At 44.7% G+C, this 20,884-nt stretch overlaps 1 protein-coding gene across 1 annotated transcript in view; it reads left to right on the top strand.

Annotated features, from left to right (window-relative positions):
- Positions 1 to 30: 30 nt before the first annotated feature.
- SIAE (sialic acid acetylesterase) overlaps positions 31 to 20,884 on the top strand; it is a 33,267-nt gene continuing 12,413 nt past the window's right edge. Inside the window, exons 1-5 of the mRNA XM_054592659.1 lie at positions 31 to 153; positions 3,011 to 3,172; positions 9,112 to 9,287; positions 16,176 to 16,314; positions 19,584 to 19,761. Coding sequence (XP_054448634.1) covers positions 87 to 153; positions 3,011 to 3,172; positions 9,112 to 9,287; positions 16,176 to 16,314; positions 19,584 to 19,761 — 722 coding nt within the window. The 5' untranslated portion in view covers positions 31 to 86. The remainder of the gene's footprint in view (positions 154 to 3,010; positions 3,173 to 9,111; positions 9,288 to 16,175; positions 16,315 to 19,583; positions 19,762 to 20,884) is intronic.

Below are 20,884 nucleotides of genomic sequence, written 5' to 3'. Positions count from 1 at the left end.
CACAAGCCCCCGCCCTGCCTTGGCTCCGCCTCCGCGCCTGGAGGTCGGCGCCTGGAGGTCGGCGCCCGGAGGCGGTCTTAGCAAACATGATCGCGCCCCGGTTTGTGGTGGGAATGCTGTTGCCCTTAATCCTGCGGGCTTGCGCCAGGGCAGGTGAGGCGGCCAGGCTCGACCCGACCCCGCCCTTCAGCTTGCGCGGGTCCTGCCTGCGGCATGCTCGGACGACCCCCAACCCCCGCAGCCCAGACCTGGGTGCTGCTTCTCTTGGGCTAGAGCTCCCTCTCTCCCTTCCGCTTCCTCCCTCCAGTCCGCGACCGTTAGGATGCAGTGCGTTGGGCAGGTGCAGAGTTGGGTTTATCGGAGTGAGGAGGCCCGCGGGGTCTTTGAGTCACTGCTGTGGAGCTTTAAGAGGAGGGTCAGAGCCAGTTAGGTAATATTTGGAAACAGGTGCCTGAATCATCCAAAACATTTCAGTGCTGCCCCCTCAGTGGTACCCTGGGGGAGGGTTTGCTTCAGGCAAGGAATTAAATCTTACTAGTTTAATTGGGCTAAGAAGCACAACCCCCTCACTAGCTCAAAATATTTCAGGCTCAACTTGGGTTTCTGGTGCAGCTTACGGATATTGGTGGTGGGATAATACTGCATAGCCTTGGGGAGGAGGGTGACTCACTGACTGTTGTCCAAGTCAGCTCCTGTCATTTGACTACACAAGGCTGGACACTGGGTCACAGCCATGGAAAAACCAGAAGCTCTGTCTGCTCATGCAGAGTTAAAGTGATAACACTGGACCTAGTTTCTCCTTCAACACTCAAATAGTGGACCACAAAGATCCCTGCCAAGAAATGAAAGTTGAGGTGGGAAGACGGTTGGAGTGCGGAAAAATGCCGGCTGCTGTGCGTAAGAATCCAATGAGTACCCAAACTGAGACAAACTGCAGCCCATAGGTGGTTTTTCTGGGTTTAACCAGAGTGTAAACTAATCTTTTTCTCTCTCTCACCCTTACACGGTGACAGGAGTCCTGCATAAGAGGTGAGGAGAAGATAAAGAGAAGAGCAGGGCCATTATTTTATTAATTTTCTCTGTTAGAGGCTGATTTGATATCAGTATTTGGCAGGCACTGTGCTGAGCACCCTGCAGAGACTAAGTTTCTGGCCAAAGAAAGTTAATATCTTAATAGCCATGGGTAGAATGTAAGCCCCCTGCTGGCAAGGATGTTGTGTTTTTGTTTTTGTTTTCCCCCCAGTGTCTAACATGGCGCCTGGCACATAGTAGGCATCAATAAATACTTGAGTTAATTAATAAATATGCAAGTTATTTTTAAAAATTACATAATCTACTTGGATCGCAGCCTTTTGATCAGTAAATGACATGATTATATTGCAGGGGGTGAAAGATTGTTTCTACCTCTAAAATTCTCTGATTCAGAACGGAGCCATGCATGGAGTTTCAGTAAATGTATGGTGGAGAAGACAGACTGACTTGGGAGGGTGCTTCTCCCAGCCTCTGTGACAGTGGCTGCAGACAACTAGAGCCCTCCATTTGCCACCGGCTTGTATGCCAGTGGCGGCCAGATTTCCTCACTCCATTCCCTCTTTAGGCCTTTGGTTTTCAGTTTTGTTCCATAAGAAGCACCTACCCCAGGCAAAGCCCTCCCACACACATGCTTTTCCCCTTCCCTCCAGCAGGCTGCCAAGGTGCTTATGCAATTCCCCCTAGTGTGATATTAATCTCTTAGAGCATTTTGCTCCTGGCAGCCATGCATCTCCAGCCCAGCGGGCCTTCTGGATGAACTTTGTCACGTAGGTTTCACGATGGAACTAACTCCTAAGAGAGAGCTGAGGCTGTTTAGGGATTGGGCTGTTTTTTGAAGTGCAGGACAAATAGGCCACTGAGTCTGTGTAGGAGGCCCCATTAGCTGTGTGCTCGGGAAAGTATAGCCTAAGGGGCCGTCATCATTTGTAGCTTCTAGGGAAGAAAATGTCAACCTTGTTAGGTCTGGTTCTCTTTCCTGCCTATCATTTTTAAAAATTTTAATTGCATTAATTATTTTCTTCTAGGATTTTTTTGGTCTGTTTTGTTTAGACAAAGATGTAACTTAAGGTTTTTTTCCCTTTTAAGTTTTGATGAGCAACTCATAGATAATTTGGATAGATGACTTATTAATAAAATACTTTGATATAGGCTGGATGTTAAAAATAGGAATGATCTTGTTAAAATGAGTTCTTATTCAGTCTTGTTAGTGACTCTAGAATAGAATTCACAGTTTTGAGTGCTCTTCCTCTAGTTCTTTGTGCATAATTTAGCTTGTGAAATGGGTAAAATGGTGACAAAAGACCTTTGTTCAGACAGGTTGACTTTCTAACTTGCGCTGACCTTATTTTTTGCATCTTGATTTATCTGAATTTACCTTAGAAGGAAGCGGACCTGTCACAGATATTCATATGTGCTTATGCAGAATTTTCAGTGGGTTGTCAAAAAACCACAATAGGGGGAATTATTTAAGGGAAATGCACACTAGTAGGGTGGAAAGGGGGGAAAAGACTCAAGAGGGCTGTGTTGGAGAGAGGCAGGCTTCTTAATTCCCAGTTACTCGGGAGTGGGAGTGGTAAAGGAAAGAAGGGGAAGGAAGTGGTTTATTTCTCTCATAAACACCATCTGTAGGGTGCATAAAGGAGCATTTTAGTGATTTGGGAGGAGAGAGTGAAGCGTTAGGGCCAAACCTGACAGCCAAGGCAGACCGAGGGCTCTGAAGGGGAGGAGGTCTGGTTCATTGGCTGCCCTAGGCTCTCGGGCTTTCCCTTACTGGCCTTGTACTGTGATGTGTATTGTTGGAAACTTCTTGTTTTGTTGCTTCCCTAATTAGAAGAAGTGAGATCTGGTTTTAGAAGATTAAAAGTAACGAGTATATTCAAATTCTCTTGTATAAAGACAGTATGTTCCCTGCTCGTTAACCAGATTCAATCAGTGGTGAATCTTCCTAGTGATGCTCTTCTGTTTGCTGAATTTCTAGCTGCTGATTTTCGATTTGCTTCGTACATCCATAATTACATGGTGCTACAGAAGGAGCCTGCAGGGGCAGTGATTTGGGGCTATGGCATATCTGGAGCCACAGTGACAGTGACTCTTTGTCAAGATCAGGAAATCATCATGAAGAAAGTGACTCCTGTCAAAGGTAAGGCAGCCCCCATTTTCTGTTCAGCTTTTGTCATCTTCTGCCACCTGCTGGATTATCTGAAAACGAAAGCTTCCTCTCGTGCTCAGGTTACCCATCCATCCGTCCATCCATCCGTAAAAGTTGAGCATTTACATGTGCTAGGCACTGAGGATACAAAGAAAACTAAGTCAAACTGCCTGTTCTCAAGGAGCTCATAGAATAATGGGAATGGACACCAAGTTGTATAGTGTGATAACTGCTATGATGAAGGTGTATATGGCGTGTTGTGGGACACAGAAGAGCAGTATCCACCTCAGGTTGGATGGTAAGGGAAGGTTTGCACAGAAGGCAGCATTTGAACTGAATCACACATAAAGGAGAGGCAGAACAGAGGAGCAGGTACAAACCTAGGCTCTGGAATTCACTGTCTGGGTTCAGGTCCTGACTCTGTTACTTAATGGCTATATAACCTTAGACATGTTATTTAACATCTGTGTCACAATTTACTTATTTATAAAGTGAGATAATAGTATTTGGGATTATGCGGGTTTTAAATGAATTAACACCTATAAAGTACTTAGAACAGCACCTGGCACACAGTAAGTACTGAATAAATGTTGGCTCTTGTTATTGTTATTATTATTATTTCGGTTAGTCATTCAAATATTTATTGTCTACTATGTGCCAGACAGTGTGTTAGGTTCTGGTGATATAGTAATGAGCAAAATAGATGTGGCTTTTGCCTAATGAAGCTAATAGGTTAGGCAAGGAGACAAAAATAATAACCAATTGCCGTTAAGTGTGGTGAGTGCCACAGTGGGGAAGTACAAGGCGCGGTGGGAGTGCTTAGTAGGGATAATTCGCTTAGCCTTAGGTTTCCCTTGAAGGATGGGTAGGGCAAACCAGGTAGAGGGAATAGTCTGGGCAAAGGCAAGAAGGCAGCAGTGAGCTTGGGTCACTGGGAGAAAGGGCAAGTCGGGGGGTTTGTCTGGAACACCAGGGTGCATGACCGGTGGAGGATGACAGGAGCCACGGGGTTGGAGATGGAGGAGCTCGTTTGTCATGGTTAAGGAGTAAGTACTCTCTTCTGAATGGATGAACTTTAAGCACAAAATAACACAGTCAGATTTGTATTTTAGATTACTCCGGCAGCGCTGTGGAAGAGTGATTGGAGATGGGTCAGACCAGGTGTGCCCGGACCTGTTAGCAGGCTATTCTGACACTCAGGCAATAGACAGCAAAGGCTTGACCCATGGTAGTTGCTGTGAGGATGGCCAGGAAGGTCAGAATTAGCAGCCTGACCAAGGAGCCTCTGTCTAAAAGAGATAAAGCTGGTGGTGATGGGGGGGGATCTATTTGTCAGGCTTTAGTTTGTATAGATCCATAAGCCTCCTTCATTGGGCATCTTGCTCTGTCCTACCCATGAAGCAAACTGAATAAAGTGTTATTTGGAATAAAGAAGGGCAGAAAAGAAAATGTTTCTCACAAGGAGACACTACAGGGTATGTTTAAGGGTTGACTTCTATTTAAATGGCCATGAGGACTCTGGGAATTTTCACCTAGACTACCTCAGTTCACTACTCTGTTTCTCTCTGTTAACATTTAACTTATTACTTAAAATCCCCTAGGTGCCCACAACAAAGTGGAATTTAACAACATAAAGGTTTTCTCCGGGAGAGCGATCCTTAAGCACTGGGAAAATGAAAACCTGACGGATGGTTGGGCACATGGTCAGGGACTGGGCCTCTCCGTAGTCAGGTGACACAGGGTGATTCAGACACAGCGAATACAGTCGGGGAGAACAGCATGTGACCTCTCGCTCAGACACACACAGGGATGCTTATGAAGATGGTAAAATGAGGGTGTGTCTGCCCGAATTTGTCATCATGATTGACATAAACGGATAAAATTCACTCTAACATAGAGAATAAAAAGTTCCTGGTTGCGGTGTTAGCATGCACACTCGTTTTCTATGCTACATCATAAATTACCACAAACTTATGTGCTTAAAACAACACACTTCTACTGTCTCACAGTTTCTGCAGACCTGAAGTCCAGCCATTGTGTAGCGGGGTGCTCTTCTCAGAGTCTCCCAGGCTGAAATGCAAGCATCAGCCGAGCTGTGTCCTCACCCAGAGGCTCAGCTGCCGGCAGGCTCACTTCCCAGTGAGGTTTTATCCGGGAGAGCGATCCTTAAGCCCTGGGAAAATGAAAACTTCCCGCAGGACTCACGGCTGCATCTTGGCTGCTTCCCGCCTCTGACCTCCAGATACTGTTTTGAAGGGCTCACCATAGTAAGTCAGGCCCACCCAGGATACTCTCGCGTTTTATTAACTTCATGTCAACTATTAAGAACTTCAATCACATCTGCAAAACCCCTTTATCTTTTCCATGTAACAGCCTAATCATGAGAATGGCACCTCATCCCCTTTGCCATTTTCGTTCATTAGAAGCAAATCACAGATTCTGCCTGCACTTGAGGGGGAGGCGATTATGCCAGGGTGTGACTAGCAGGGGTCACCTGAGGGTGTGTCTGTCATGGCATGCTTCAGTTTAAGTAACTTGCATAAACAGTTGTCTTGACAGGTAAGCACTTACACGTTTTTAAAAACATTTATATTTGGTGGTGCTGGAGGTGGACTCTGTACAGAATAAGTGCAGGTTGGAAAGGGACAGTTTGGCCTGTAAAGCTTTCTTTACCGCCCAGTCACTTCCACAGGTCACTGAGCCCATTGGCAGCGGGTGAATGCCAGGGTTCTGCGTGGGAGGCGAGCAGAGCGGTTTCTTCCAGCTCTAGGTTTTTCTTCGTGGGAAGGGAAAGGTTGTGGATAATTTTCCCTTTTCTGTTCTTGGCGTCTGAGAGTTGGCACAACGACCTGAAAAATAATTAACATCTGATGTGAATAGCAAAAAGAAAAAAGAAAGCACTTTATGACTAATTGTCTCTAGACAAAATCAAATTATTTTGATTTTTTTTCCCTTTGATTGTTTGTTCCCATTTTTAGATAGGGGTTGGTGAGGGAGATGTAGAGGAAATGGAGATAGTGTGTTCTTTACCTATATCTCTGGCTGGAATGTGAAGAGAAGAGGAACAGTAAACAGACCACCAGATATGCTAACTGTCAGACAGAAGGGCTCAAAGCCCCAGTCAGTTTGCACGGCTTTCTTGTCTGCACAGCCCAGGGCGGGGGTCTGTGTGTCTTTTACAAGATAGAGTTCCTGGTACACTAGCTTCATCCAGGAATGAAGGGAATGAATCTTCCTAGATGGAAGAAGAAAGAATGTGAGGAAGCAGAGACTTGAATGTGATGGAAATCTACAGAAATCTGGCCTGGACTGGGGACAGACATTACAAGGTAGCAAGTGATTAGGGCCCAGAAGAAGGAACCAGAGCTACTGTTGCTCAGAAAGCCCACCGGGATCAGCAGGAGGCCAGCTGGATGGTGAACTTCAAATTCTTTGTGGTCAGTGACTCAGTTTTATTATTTGGACTCAATCTATTGGACTTGGTGGGTCAACACAGTTTCTAAAATTATAACTGGACCTCATCACCCTGTGGCGACCTCCACTTTAGTCCTAAACGGACAGGTCAAGCACCAGTCAATTCTTGTGAAACGCGATGGCTTCTGCCTTTATAATCCCACCCTTGCCTTCGATCGAGGAAACAGTCTTCACAGCGCTGCTCTCCTTTGATTATACTTAGATAGGGATAATCCCCATTGTTTTAAGTGGATTGTTTCTGAGTAACTTTGACCATTAGTAACCTATCTGTGGTCAATCTGATTTCCCCTGCCTTGCCTGGCAGTTAACTTCTTCCTTAACACTCATATCTGTATCAGAGATTATTCTTCTATCAAGTGGAAGCAGGGAAAAAAGCTAGAAACTGTAGCTTGAGGACTAGAACGGAAGGTTGTTCCAGGTCTTCAAGCGAGGTGAGAGGCTTCCTCCGAACAGCCCTTGGGAATAAGGCTCTGGCCTTGCTGTGCAGTTCTCCCCACTCCTTAGAGAAGGCTCACCCTCCTGCGTGGTACGATGGTGTTGTCATGCTTGGCCCAAATGTCCCCTTTCCCTTATTTGTCTTTTTATTGGTGAGCAGCACCACTTTCTCTGGTGAAGGCAGTTTTCTTGACCAGCCATATTGCCTGGATTGAGGTGCAGTGTACACGCCGATTAACAGCAGTGACAAGGAATGGATTGGATAGCCGTAGAAGGCTAAAAAATAGCCCTGTGTTTGCTTTTCTAGGGATTGAACTCATCGTTCTAAGTGAGTAATGTTGGTGGCAGAAGGACAGAGCTCCAGTAAGATCTGTCAGTGCAAGAAGCCTGAAAAGACCTTGGCAAGACTGCAGTTGGGACAGATTGGAGTGTCTGCCCGCTCGGAACTGTGAGCCTCACGGACACATGGAGCGCACGCACCTGTGCAACATAACTTGTCCTGGCTGCCCACTGCTTCCAAAACAGCGATTTTTCTGCTTTAGGTGAACTACGCATTTACTATGTTGATGTCTGGCTATCAGTGGTATAAAAACTGTAGCAGACATTTAGTCCTGGGCCTAGTTAACCTCTTGGGGCAGGGAGAAGCAAACTGAGTCAGTTGTGCTTTTTAGAGGAGCAAACATGCGCCCTGTCACTGATGCCCTGGTGGTTTTGGATGTTCCCCCACGACCGAGCAGTCCTTTATGACTGAAGCGTTTACTAATCTCCTGTCATGCGTCCAAACTTCGCCTGCTTCTGCTTAGCCCTTGCTGACTTCAAAGAGCGGAGTACACTGTCTAGCACAGAGTAGTCACTTGGGTAGTATTTTTATAATTATTATTTTTTTATAGGCTGGTATGATAACTTTGGGATGCTTCATTTCCATTCTTTACCATTCTTTTCCTTTGAATTTACATTGATCTGATGGGCACAAATTATAAATCAGTTCCTACTCTTCTACATTATTCCAAGAATATTTCTTTTTAAATAATTATTTCTCTTTTATCTATTTTCTCACTCTCACTTTTTCAACTCCAACGGCCTCGCTGATGGTCTAGTGGTTGGGATTCGGCACTGTTAACTCTGTTCATGTGGCGTGGTTCTCCTGGGCATAATTTTGCCACTTTGAAGACATGTTTCTTAAGTTTCTGAATGTGATGTTTCCACGGGTGGTGGTATGAGTGGGTGAGAGGTAGGAAGGTGGTAGGGAGGTGGTTCCTAAGGAATATGCTGTGAATTTCTGAAATAGGGTCTTGGGTAGCTTTTTCATCTCTTTAATTTGAGTATGAAAACTTAAGTCTGGTAAATAATTCTGTGAGAACAATTAATTGGGCAGATCTAAATACCTTCTGCACAGAGATACTCATTTATGTCTCCCCCTACTTCTATATGTGACTGTTTCTCCACTCACCCGTTTACCTGTTGACAGGAGAACCCAGAACTACTGCTAGTATTAATTCTTGGTAGTAATGTGGGCAAGAGGGGGGCAGAGGTTGATGGCAAAGATGATACCATCAGGCACAGGAAAGTTTCAGATTACAACTGATTTTTTCTAACATGTGCTCACATATGGGGTGCTGTGTAAATCTATTAGATTATGATTATGTTAATATTGACAGTTGGATAGTATAAGAACTTCAATTTTGTTTTTATTAAAAGCCCTTGAATTTTAGTTTCTCTGTATTTTTTTTTTTTTTGTCTCTCCTCACTTAGGATTATAACTGGCTAATTTATTCCTCTTGTGAACACCTCAGTTAAAAGTAAGAGGGGATTGGCATTGGCATAGGTTAAGGATAGAAGTGCCACTGCTGTTGTTATTTCTACTTGCTTGTCTGAAATTTGGGCAGTTTTTATAACTTTGAATTCAGTCAATCACTGAAGCTGGGAAAGGCTACACAGGAGTGATGCCCAACAGGATAGGGCTTTCATTTCATTTTCCTTAACTGATTGATTAGCTCCTTGGGGCCCTGTTGTTATTTCAGCACACTCTGACACCTGGTTGGTGGTCCTGGATCCTTTGAAGCCTGGTGGCCCTTATGAAGTCGTGGCACAGCAGACTTTGGGGAGAAGGAACTTAACCCTCCGAGTTCATGATGTCTTATTTGGAGACGTCTGGCTTTGCAGCGGGCAAAGTAACATGCAGATGACGGTCTCACAGGTAATTTGCAGAGTCTCAGTGATAATAAGTAATGCTGATGTTGAAGAAAAAGGAGGAGGAAGGGGAGAGGAGGAGAAAGGAATAGAAACCTTTTTTTTACCATGTGCCAAGATCAGTTCTAAGTACTTTGCACGTTTGATTTAATGACTTTATGAGGTAAGTACTCTATTCTCATCTCACAGACTAGGACACTGGGCCACTTAGGTTAAATGACCTGCTTTGGGTCGCAGCTAATAGGGGGTCCAGGACACGAAGCAGTAATGCGACTCCAGAGCCTACTTCTTCGTCAGGGCAGCTGTGTGGTTAGTGTGCCCGGCGTGCTTTGCCCACCTTCCCAGGCTAAAGGCGGAAGCTAGAGGGTATCCGACGGCAATGGAGATTTCATAACAAACTGAAGACAAAGTAGCTTACTCTTCTTTTTGATTGGTCTTAGAAGATGATCTTCTGAAGAGAACCCAGGGAATCAAAACAGTTCGATTTTGTTTTAATGCTGAGCAGCTAATATACTATTATGTCTTTTGTTGTCATAGAGATTGAAAAATTAAGACTGAGTGTTGGCTTTGCCATTTACTAGGGTATGGCTTAAAGAGGAAATCACTTGACACTTTTGAGACTTTGTTTTTAAAACATACTTTTAAAAATGTACTTAAATGAATATAACCTACTTATCCTTTTAATGGTTAAGTGCACAATTCAGTAGCATTAAATATACAGGGTAAGGCAAAAATAGGTTTACAGTTGTTCGTGCAGAAAATAATATGATAATTAATAACTAATACAAGAATAAACTCTGTGTTTCGTGTATGCACCTGTAAACCTACTGTATTCACAGTGCTGTGTGTACCCATTACCCCATCTGTACTCAAAACTTCATCATCCTCAGCATAAACTTGGTACGGGTTAAGCAGGAATTCCCCCTTTCTGCTCCTCCAGCCCTGGTAACCTCTGTTTCTGCTTCCTGTCAGTGACTTTGACGATCTGAGTTCCCTCGTGTCATGGGATCATATAATACTTGACCTTCTATATCTGGCTCATTAAGTATAATGTTTTCAAGGTCCCTCCATGTTGTAGCGTTTATCAAAATATTACCTCCTTTTATGGTCGAGCTGTGTTCTACTGTATGTGTCACATTTTGCCTGTCCATCCCTCTGTTGATGGACACCTGGGTTGTTTCCACCTGTTGGCTATTGCGAATAATGCTGCTGTGAACACTGGTGTGCAGATATCTGTTCCGGTCCCTGCTTTCAATTCTTTAGATACATACTTATGATTGGAGCTGCCGGGTCATCTGTTAGTTCCATGTTTAACTTTTGAGAAACCAGCAAAGCATTTCCCACAGGGGTTGTGCCGTTTTACTCAGATTTCTTTTGGGGATCAACTCTACTTTCTAATTAAACACAAAACCGGTCTAGAATAAAGAGAGTGGATTTCTGGTTAGGGTGAGATGGGGTTAGTGCTTTGGGCTTCAATTGTCTTTGCTTCATTTGTTTGGTGGCAGTTATCTGATTTAAAAATAAAAGTAAAGAAGACCATTGTTCTTTCACTTAAAATAGGATCAGGGCTGGACAGTGTAATAACAAAGTCACAGATATATTTAAACTATATCAGCTTAAAATATTGCTGAAAGACTAGTAAATATTTTTTACTCAGTATCAGCACTCCAGAAAAATTAGCGTGAGTTATTTGGTACATTTGAAATTGAGATTGTTTGTTTGTTTGTCTGTATTTTCTGATTTTTTTAATAAACACGAAATAAGTAACTAATTTTTTAAAAAAGTTTAAAAATAAATTGGTATTGACTTAATCTCTGAAATATCTATTGAAGGCTCAGTTTATAGTAGAGTCACATTTCTTACATAAGAATCTTAGGGATAAATAATTTGCATTTTTGACGGGCATTAATATGGTCTGTATACTTTTTTAAATAGATTAAGAACCTGAAGAGATTATTGTCTTCCCTAGCTCTTTCTCTAACACTTAGTTTCTTCTCAAGTTGATTTTTTATTTTCCTGCCTATCTTTTATTATCTACTTCTCTGTCTTGGAGAAATATTTAAATTTGAGATTTGAAAATCTCTACAACTAGACTATGTTCTCAATTAATTTCTTTTTTAAAAAATTATAAAATTGAGTCCTTTCACATACTTTCTGATTTCTTATTTTGTTTCTATTGCTTCTACACCCACATTTTTTAAAACTAATTACTAAATAATGCTACTAAGAAGATTCTACGCTAGACCTATCTACCTCATTTCATCATTAGTTTTCTAATTCAAAATCTAAATTCTTGCATTTATGACTTCTTAACCAATATTTTATTTCTTCTTGCTTCCTGCCATACTTAAATATATGGAAACCTTTCGAATGTAAGTGTTTATTAAAATGAACTTTAACTGGACTCCCTTTCAACATAAGTGAATGGAAGCAAAGTTGGTTTTAGCTCTTGATAGAAAGCATGGCTTTGTATAGAAGTGACATTACGGTTAACTCACTAATGAAAACAGTACTTTCCTAATGCTTTAATTGCAGTTCTCTGTTTGCAAAGAAAGGCATGGACCAGATCTGTTTTTATTTATACAGTCAGGTTCTCAATAGCAGCTTTTGCCAAGGGATCTGATCCCATTTTCTGTTGAGCTAAATCAGCTTTTGATTGTTAAGAGTGAACACATTCTCTCTGCCTAGAATTTGCTCTTAGCATCTTCTGTATTAGATGAAGGCTACAAACTCTGAGATATAGGAAAATGGAAAAAAGATTCCATCTGACACGGCCAAGTGTTAATTTTTTATTTTTTGGTTTTAAATCATGTACTTAGTTTGTATGACAGCAGTTTCGGTGCTGACAATACCAAAGGCCAAGTTTTCTAGTCTCTTAACGCTCTGTAGAACTTTATTTTTGATCAAAAGGATATTGTACGTGACTTCTCCATTATTCCCTTTGCTCATTTTCCCCAAAACTCCCCGCTCCTACCACACACACAAGGGTGTCTGTCTCTTTCTTTTTCCTTCCCTTCCTCCATGTGACTTTTCTGAGGAGGCAATATTTCCACTATAACCTACCACTCTTTGCATTCAAATGAAGGAAATGGCAGATTGTATGCCCATCTTGTTGTTAGGGTAAAGTGGAATTTTTAAGTTGAGTGTTATTTATAACACTGAGTGAGATGTTTATAAATGGAGAAAAGTCTAAATGTTCATCTGTCGCCTCCTCAGACAGGGTAGGTCTTAAGACTTGGATATTTCTAGTGAAGCTCAGAAGAAGATGGCCAATGTTAGACTGGAAACCCACTTTTCAATATCTTGGCAATCCTCACATTCCTGCTTTACAAGTGGAGAAATTAAATCCAGAAGAGAAGGTTTAATAGCACATGACAGTAAAAGAGTCACAGAAGTAATGATGGATAGCTTACTTATAGTTATTCTCCCAACTTTAAAACTGCCGTAGTAACCCTGGCAGGGGTGGCGCAGAGGACCGAGTGCCGGCCTGCGATCCGGAGGGTCACAGGCGTGATCCCCAGTCAGGGCGCGTGCCTGGGTTGCCGCCGCGTCCCTACTTGGGGGCGTGAGAGAGGCAACCAACTGAGGTGTCTCTGGCACAGGGATATTTCTCCTCCTTTCTCCATCCCTTCCCCTTCTCTAAAAATAAATAAATAAAATCTTAAAAAAAAATAAATAAAACTGCTATTTTATACTGTAGTAGAAGGCGAAATACAGAATGCAAGCGCATTCTCTCTCTCCCTCCCTCTCTCTCTCTCTCTCTCTCTCACACACACACACACACACACACCCCCCACCCCACGGCCTTGCTCCCTGTGCAGACCCCATGCCAAGGTTCTCTGAGGAAATAGATTCTTGATGTTTCTTCATTAATTCAAGAATGCGGTGTAAAGGTTACAAATTGAACACCCGTGAGCAGCTGCTTTGATGGTGAACTGCCCGTCCCTAGAGAGGCAGTGTTGCTCCCTCTCAGCCCAGCAGCCTTAATGACTTCAAATACCTTGGTGTTCATTTACATCCTCATTTAAATACTTGGTGGAAAAATAATTACACTGAGGTGTTTGATGAGATGAAATTTGATCTCAGCAGATGGAGTAAGGCTTCCCCTTTCATCAGCAGGGAAACCATGTGTCATTTAAATGAAAATCTTCCTGAAATCTCTTTATTCCTAAGTTTGTTGCCGATATCCCTAAGGAAATGGCATCCATCACAAAGGCTTGGTGATAGTGGGAAAGGAGACCAATTTCAGAAGTAATTGTCATCAGGTACAGCAAGAATTTTCTCCCACCCCCATTTTTGTTCTGGCTTTCTGTGGCTTTCAAGTTGGCTTGAAATAATACACAAATGGGAGTTTGAAAATGGAAGTTTCTCAGCCAATGGTTTAGATCCAGTTCTGTGTGCGGGTAGCAACGTAGGAGAGTGCCAGCCAGCCCGACTTTGTTGGCCTTGCAGTACTCTACAGTGTTAGCAGCAGGTCTAAAAGACAACTAGCATGTTCACCATGCTGCCTCCCCAAGCTGGCATCGCAGGCGATGAGGCACTCGAGCTCCCAGTCAGTGCGGAAGCTCGCGTGGGTGGAGAGAAGGGAAGCAGTTCCATCCACTGTTTCCATGGGAGCAACAGACGATGCTTAGCACTTAGTGAAGAGCTGAATTTCAGGAGAAGTGACTCTTTACAGGTGCTTGCTGTCGAAAAAGAAATTTCCCTGCCAGGACGTACTGTGAGTGCATTAGCCTGCCCTGACTCTTTTAATGTTTATTTTACATTAAATCTGCCAGGCAAGATCCTGAACAAACAGATCTGGTTTTCCTATGGAATTTTCCCGAGATTGTATGTAATCTGTGTCCTTATAGTGGGGAGACCAGTAACCCTAACAAGCTAGAGCTGCTGCTACCCAGGGAGCATTTCAGGCTGTGGCTTCCATGGTGACGGAAAGAGCCATTTGCGTCTGGCCATCTTATTGACCACAGCAGGCTCAGCGGCAAGTCAAGAGGCGATTCAGGGGGCAGCAGATTTCAGTGAACTGCTCTGTGGGGGCAGTCTGGCAGCTCCATCATTTCTCCTACAGTGTGAGCCCGCGGGCCAGCTGCATTCTCTGTGGTGGGCGGGAGGGAAGGCGAGCCAGCTGCGCACTCCGCGGCCAGCGGCCAGCGGCAGGTGCCCAGCCTCCTGGGCTTCTTGCTGTGGCAGTCCCGCCTCAGCTGGAGCGCTTGTTCCCTGAGGCCTGCGATGGCTGGGCTTCCTGACATTCCTGTTAGCCTTTTGTTTTGGGAAAACCAGACCACTCCACTCCGGGAGATAGACACAAGAAAAGAAAGAGCAGCCACGCAAATTAAGCAAAATAATGTACTTGTGTTACATTCTTTTTAAAATAAAAAAGTAACTAAAAAAATCAGGATTAAAGGAAGTAGCACTTATGTGTAAACTCATAGAGAGATGATGCCCAGTCTGATCGACGATGAATCAACATAGTGCAGGCCACACTCATTCTTGCCCAGAAAATCTCCAAGTCCTTCCTGTTCCACTCTCGGCAGTGGGTGAGGGTTTCTGAAGTGGCTTAGGGAAAAGGGACGTGCCTTTGTATGAACCCTTTTCTTTGTTTAGTTTCTTGGAACTGTTCTCGGCGGTCACCCTGAATGCTGCTTTTCAAATTGCCATGTCTCCCTGGCTTTTCTTTGGTAATTTGCTGAGCCCCAGATGAGAACATAAGCATTTTGAGACTGATTTCAGTATGTTTCAGTAGTTCAACAGTCATTTCTCAGGAGTATTTCTTTTGAATACACCTCTCTCATGTGGTATGGATTAATCAAATCTACCTCCCCATGGTCTTATTGGCTCCATTGAAAAAAAAAAATTAATGCCATGGCTTTATGTTATCAGATACTTTTTCTGACTAGAAATATATTTGTGTTTCAAGATATCACGTGGTCTAACTGACGGTTGTTCTTCTTCAGCCTAAAGCGCACCATGCTCCTCTCATCTAATACACACTTGCTCCTTGAGATCTCAGCTTTTATTGCAGGCCTGCTTCTTTGGGGACACGGTTCTTCATGCTGTCTTTTGGTCAAAATGGATCAAGGCGACCCACACCAGCCCCTCCTTGCTTCTGGTTATTCATTTGGTCTTGGTATATGGAAGGCTCAGAAGGTGCCCAGAGAGCTGTATTGACATAACAAACATCCAAACCTGTAGAGAATTTTGAGTTCACTTGAGGCAAACTCCCAACAATTGCCGGGAAGCAAAATCTCAATGGATTGAGAAATGCGCCGGAGCATGGTAGTTGTGCAGCTTGTTGTATACATTAGAATCGAAGGGGGAGATGTAAGGAGGGTTACATGAAATCCTCTGTTGGTGGTAGATTGAGGAGGTGGGAGAAAGCAAAGCAGGGAAATACCTGGAATTGGGTAAAAAGTAAAAGGAAGAGACACATACTTTGACATTGGTGGGGAGAGGTAAAGTTATAGCGCATGGAGATGGTATGTGGGGAACAGGGTACGGGGCCCCGTGGTCTCATGCCCTGGTGCGTAGGTGTGCCGTAAGGGGTCTAGGGATGGAGATACTCTGACATTTCAAAAGTCTGTTATCTTTGATGCAAAAAGACAACAGACAGGCTCACTTAGGTAAAGATTGACCTTTGTCAAGGAAGCTACAGGCCTAGGACCGGACTTCCCTTCATGACTCGCTTTTAGTTAGGAATTTTTATGTTCGGGCCATCCTATGTGGTTACTTTCTGCCCTGAGTTTGCAGGTCCACCTTGTGGGCCTCCCCTGAGCTTGTCAGGTTTAGTATGTGGCCCCTTTCCCGTCCACATTTGTAGCATTTAAGAGGCAGTGGGATAGTTGACCCCCTACTAAATAGGTTGGTATAAGAAGTGACACCCCTATTTCTGTTCCAGATATTTAATGCTACAAGGGAGCTGTTGGACACTGCTGCCTACCAGTCTGTCCGCATCTTCTCCGTGTCTCTGGCTCAGGCAGAGCAGGAGCTGGAGGATCTGGCTGTGGTTGACTTGGAGTGGTCGAAGCCCACCTCAGGTGAGTGGGTGCCAGAGCACGGGCCCTCTCTTCTAGAGGGTCAGCGCCCCTGGTGGGATCTGTAATCCTGAATTTGGTTCTTACCTAATTGATTATGATTCAACCATCTTTTTTTCATTTCTGATTTGCCACCCCACTCCTAATGGTAGCTGTTCCTGAAGTTTATTCCCCAAGACTCCACTGGTGAGTCTTCTTCCTTGCCATTGACAGACGTCTCTACCTTCAGCTTCACGGAATACATTGAGGCCATTGCCGTGACCTCTGCTGGCATCTCAGCGCCTCAAGGCTCTCTTCCTTCCTCTTCTCTTTCTCCCTTTGTTTCTGGGTCTGCACACACTGGCTGGTGCCCTCTCACGGCCACCTCTGACGTGGACTCTTGCTTCCTCCAGGGTCTTCTTGCACCTGTAGCTCTGTCCTTTCACCCCACAGCCCGTTTGGCAGGAAATCCTTATTTCCTGCCTATTCTCTGTGGCTCTGCGCTATGCCCCAAGGGGACAGCTGTGAGCAAGACAGACACAGTCCCTATTCCCAGACCTTAGCATTTCTTTTATTATAATGAAACAAAGCAAAATAACCTAACAAACACTGTTCACACATGCCTTATCTCTCCCCTTTGCTTTGTTAAACCTTTCTAGAATGTCTTTTTTTCATTCTTTTCATTGCCTTTCCATGTGTTCACTCTTTGACCCTTTATACTCTGTCTTCTGCTCTCATCTCAACAACTTGTTTGCCTCAAAGTGAGTACCTTCTTCTAATTATACACCCTGGAGACTTTTACAGCATTCAACACCCCTGGCCGCCCCTTTTAGGAACCACATGCTGCTGTTAGCCTGTGTGGTGCTTCCTTTCTCTAGTCTTCTCTGCCTTCTCCCTGCCTGTGTCTTTGCCTTCTTCAGTTCTTCCTCCAAATGTGGCCCCTTGTGCTCTTTCTAGCCCCTTTTCTTTTTTGTCTGTGCGTGCTTTACCTTGGTAACCTCTATTGCTCCTGTGTTTTCAAGTATTAATTAATCTAACCAATATGTGAGTGCCCACTACGTGCTAACCCTGGTCTCAGTTCTGGGGGTACAGCAGCAAGCAAAACAGGCAAGAACATCTGATCTCATGGAGCTTGCCTTCCAGAGCAGCAGAATATAGAAAATGAATAATAAAATTAGTTCTGTAAGAAGTATCTGATATTATTCAGGATCATACTAACTCTCCCTTGAAGAACTTAGAAACTAAGTTTATTTTGGCAAGTTTTTGGATGACTCTTGTGCTCCATGAACTTTCACCACATGTTATCCAAAACTCAGGAATCACTTAGATTTGGATAACGTGCTTAGACCTTGCTGTCACCTCCCCTTCGTTCTCTGAACTCAGAAACCAAATCGAGTTGGGGGTATCAGGGAGAGGTTGGGTGGCGATGCACGCCAGTGAGGCAAAGGAAATAAGAAAAGGCATCGGGGAGGGGGCCAGTAGGGACTCCGGGGCGAGGATGGGCAGAGGTTTCCAGGTCAAATGGCCATGGGAGGCCCAGTGAGAAAGGCGGCACGTCAGTAGTAACCTGAGAGAGGTGGCGCTGCAGGCGTCTGAGGAGGGGCGCAGTGGGCCAGTCCGCCTCACGTTTCAGGTCAGTCCTGCCTCTTCTCTTGTCACTCCCCTCTGCCTGCAGGTGGGAAGGTTTCCTGACTTCAGGGACTCGTGTGATTAGATTGGACCCCTCTCGATAATTCAGGATTATCTCCTGTCTCAAGGTCCTTAACCCCAATCACATGGACAAAGTCCCTTTAGCCGCCTAGGGAACGTGTTCGCGGGTTATGGCGTTGGGGTGTGGACATCGTCGGGGGGCTCTTCGGCCTACACGCAGTCTCATTCTTAAGCACTTTCCCTCTTCTCTAGGGGTGTGACCCTTTGGGTGCGTTTCCCTCTTCTTTACTCCTGGGTGTGACTTCTCCTCCTGTCGTATCTTCCTTTTGTAGTCCATGCTCCAGTCCAACACTGTCGCATTTCCCCCCCTATTTTATGTGCCTGTGCATCTCTGGTTTGTTTTTCTGCCTCGAGTGCCAGCTCTGCTTATGAAACTTCTGTCTGCCCTCCAAGGTCTCCCCTCCGCTCTCTCCTGTCCCTCTTAGTCACCTTTTCTCTCTCCCGCACATCAGTGAGCCCCGCTCCCTACCAGCCGCCCACACTGCCGGCACCAGCCAGCAAACAGCCACCGACTGCCTGCAAGGTCCAGACCCCGAATGGGGCAGACCGAACGGACAGTTTGCTGGGGTCAGGGAGACACTGCGGAGAGAATTATGGCAGCACCAGGAGGAGGCCAGTTTTTAGGGGTTTTATGATCTGCCTTTTATTTTATATTCATTCTTTTGCTGTTAAAAGCAAAATGCCTTTGATACATGTTAGTTCCTCTTGAGGCACTTACCCATTTTTTTGCCGTGTATTTTATTCAGCTGAGTAGATGTCTTATTTTGTAGACTATAAGACCCATGCGGAGAGGTTCCATGTTTCTCCTGTTCTTTTTATTTACTGTACTCCCACCACCCAGAAGTGCCTGGCACCTCCTAGGTGCTCAGCCAGTTTAATAAGACCATCAACTTCCTGAGTGCCACAACTATATTGAATTTGGGTCTTTGATAGTGCCAAGCCAGCGACTTACACAGAGTAGCTCTTTAATAAATACTAGGTTGAATGCTCCCAGCAGTTGGGCGTGTGTGTGTTCCCCTCGTCATCTGCCTTCTTCTAACGTGGAAGTGGCCCACTCTGGCGTGTGTTGGTGACGGGGCTGTGTGGGCACATGGCTTTTGTTGACTTCCCTTTTAGCCAAACTTCCCATTACTGATTTGTCCATGTTTTCATTACCATAGCTATAAAATTGGGTATAATATTACTCAGAAAAAAAAATACACATTTTTTCCTCGACAAGCTCCCTGCTTGCTTATTGCCTTCCACAGAGCCACACGGGGCGAGTGGTGAGATAAGGCGAGGTGAGGGTAGTCCAGGCCCAGCGGCCTGCCCGCCCCTCACCTGCTGAGCAGGACTGTTCGCATCCGCGGGTTCTCAGGAACCTGGAAGTGTCGGGAGTGTGGGGAGAGGTCCGCCTGCCTGGCGAGGGAGGAGCCTGGGCTCTCTGCTGATGAGACGGCTGCCTCTCCGCCTTATCCCACTTTTGGGAATAGGAAGGAATGTTGGGGTGACCCACACCCATTCCTATCCCCTCAGCCCTCCTTCTACCTACAGGTCGTAGCTGTGGACTTTGCCCCTAACTCTTTAACTGTTTCTCTGAACAGAAAACTTAGGCCATGGAAGCTTTAAGTACATGTCAGCAGTGTGCTGGCTCTTTGGGCGCTACCTGTATGACACTCTGCGGTATCCCATTGGGCTGATCTCCTCCTCGTGGGGTGGGACACCCATTGAGGCCTGGTCATCTGGAAGGTCCCTGAAAGCCTGCGGGGTCCCTCAGCAAGGGTAAGAAAGCACCCTTCAGTCCCGGAGCCAGCCTGCCAGGGGCTTATCCAAGAGAGGAGGACCAGGGGCTCCTCTGGGAGTCAAGTATATTGAATGTCCAAATATGCGTTAACTCACTGCACGCACACGCGAGCTGCTACTTCCACTATCATTACCACCGCAGTCACCTGGGGGTATGACACGAAGCAATTAGGATTCTTTTTCTTGATAATAATTATAGCTAATGCTTACTGAAAGCTTTATGCTGGAAGATGTTATAAGCAGTTTATATATAGTAATTCATTTACTACTTACAACAACCTCTTGAAATGAAGACACTATTAACTTACTGTAGGTGAAGATACTAAGTCCGAGAGAGCTTTAGTAACTGGCTCATGGACAGACGGGTCAGTGGTCAAGTTTAGCTTCATTGTCTGTGCTTTGAACCTCTGTGCTGTATTATGTATAAGAATATACAGTGTAACAGGAAGAACAAATGGACATGTAAACAGTGAAATGTATAGTATACCGATTAGAAAGCGCACTTAGGAAAAGATAGATCAGGAAGAATACTTGGTCGGGGGGTGGGGGTTGGAGGACGGGCCGGTGGGTGAACCTTCGTACTCCCATGAACATGGAGGTGAAGAACATGGGAGCTGCTCTCACAGACTGGCCCACCATCTGGGAAGGGCTCTGGGAAGAAGGTGGACTTGTGCTCTTGGTGCAGCTTGGGCAAGGGCGAGGCTGTGTAAACACATCCAGTTTTAGAGCAGAAAGAATAGCCTGTGGGAAGGTAGGAGGACCCTGAAGCCAGGCTGCCAGATCGCTTGGAGGGGACAATTCCGAGGGTGTGGGGAAGTGGGCATTCTCACACACAGCTGCTGTGAGTATAAATTCATACACGTATTTTACAGAGAAATTTAGGAACATGTTGAAAGCCTTAAAAATGTGCATTTTAACCCAGTAATTTCATTCTGGGAATTTATCTAAAGGAAATGCTTAAGTCTGTATGTAATGATCAAGCTATAAGAAAGAGAACCATGGCATTGTTTATAAAAGCAAAAAGCTTGAAATAATCTGAGTCTATCCATTGAGTACAAGTTAAATAAATATATTGCCCGTGTGAGAGAGAGATAAAACATTT

The sequence above is a fragment of the Pteronotus mesoamericanus genome, unplaced genomic scaffold (assembly GCF_021234165.1).
Source record: "Pteronotus mesoamericanus isolate MK-2021 breed Mesoamerican mustached bat unplaced genomic scaffold, CSHL_Meso_final scaffold_371, whole genome shotgun sequence".
In the NCBI taxonomy this organism is placed as follows: Eukaryota; Metazoa; Chordata; class Mammalia; order Chiroptera; family Mormoopidae; genus Pteronotus; species Pteronotus mesoamericanus.
The sequence above is the reverse complement of the archived record's forward strand: the minus strand, read 5'-3'. Positions and strand labels throughout refer to the sequence as shown.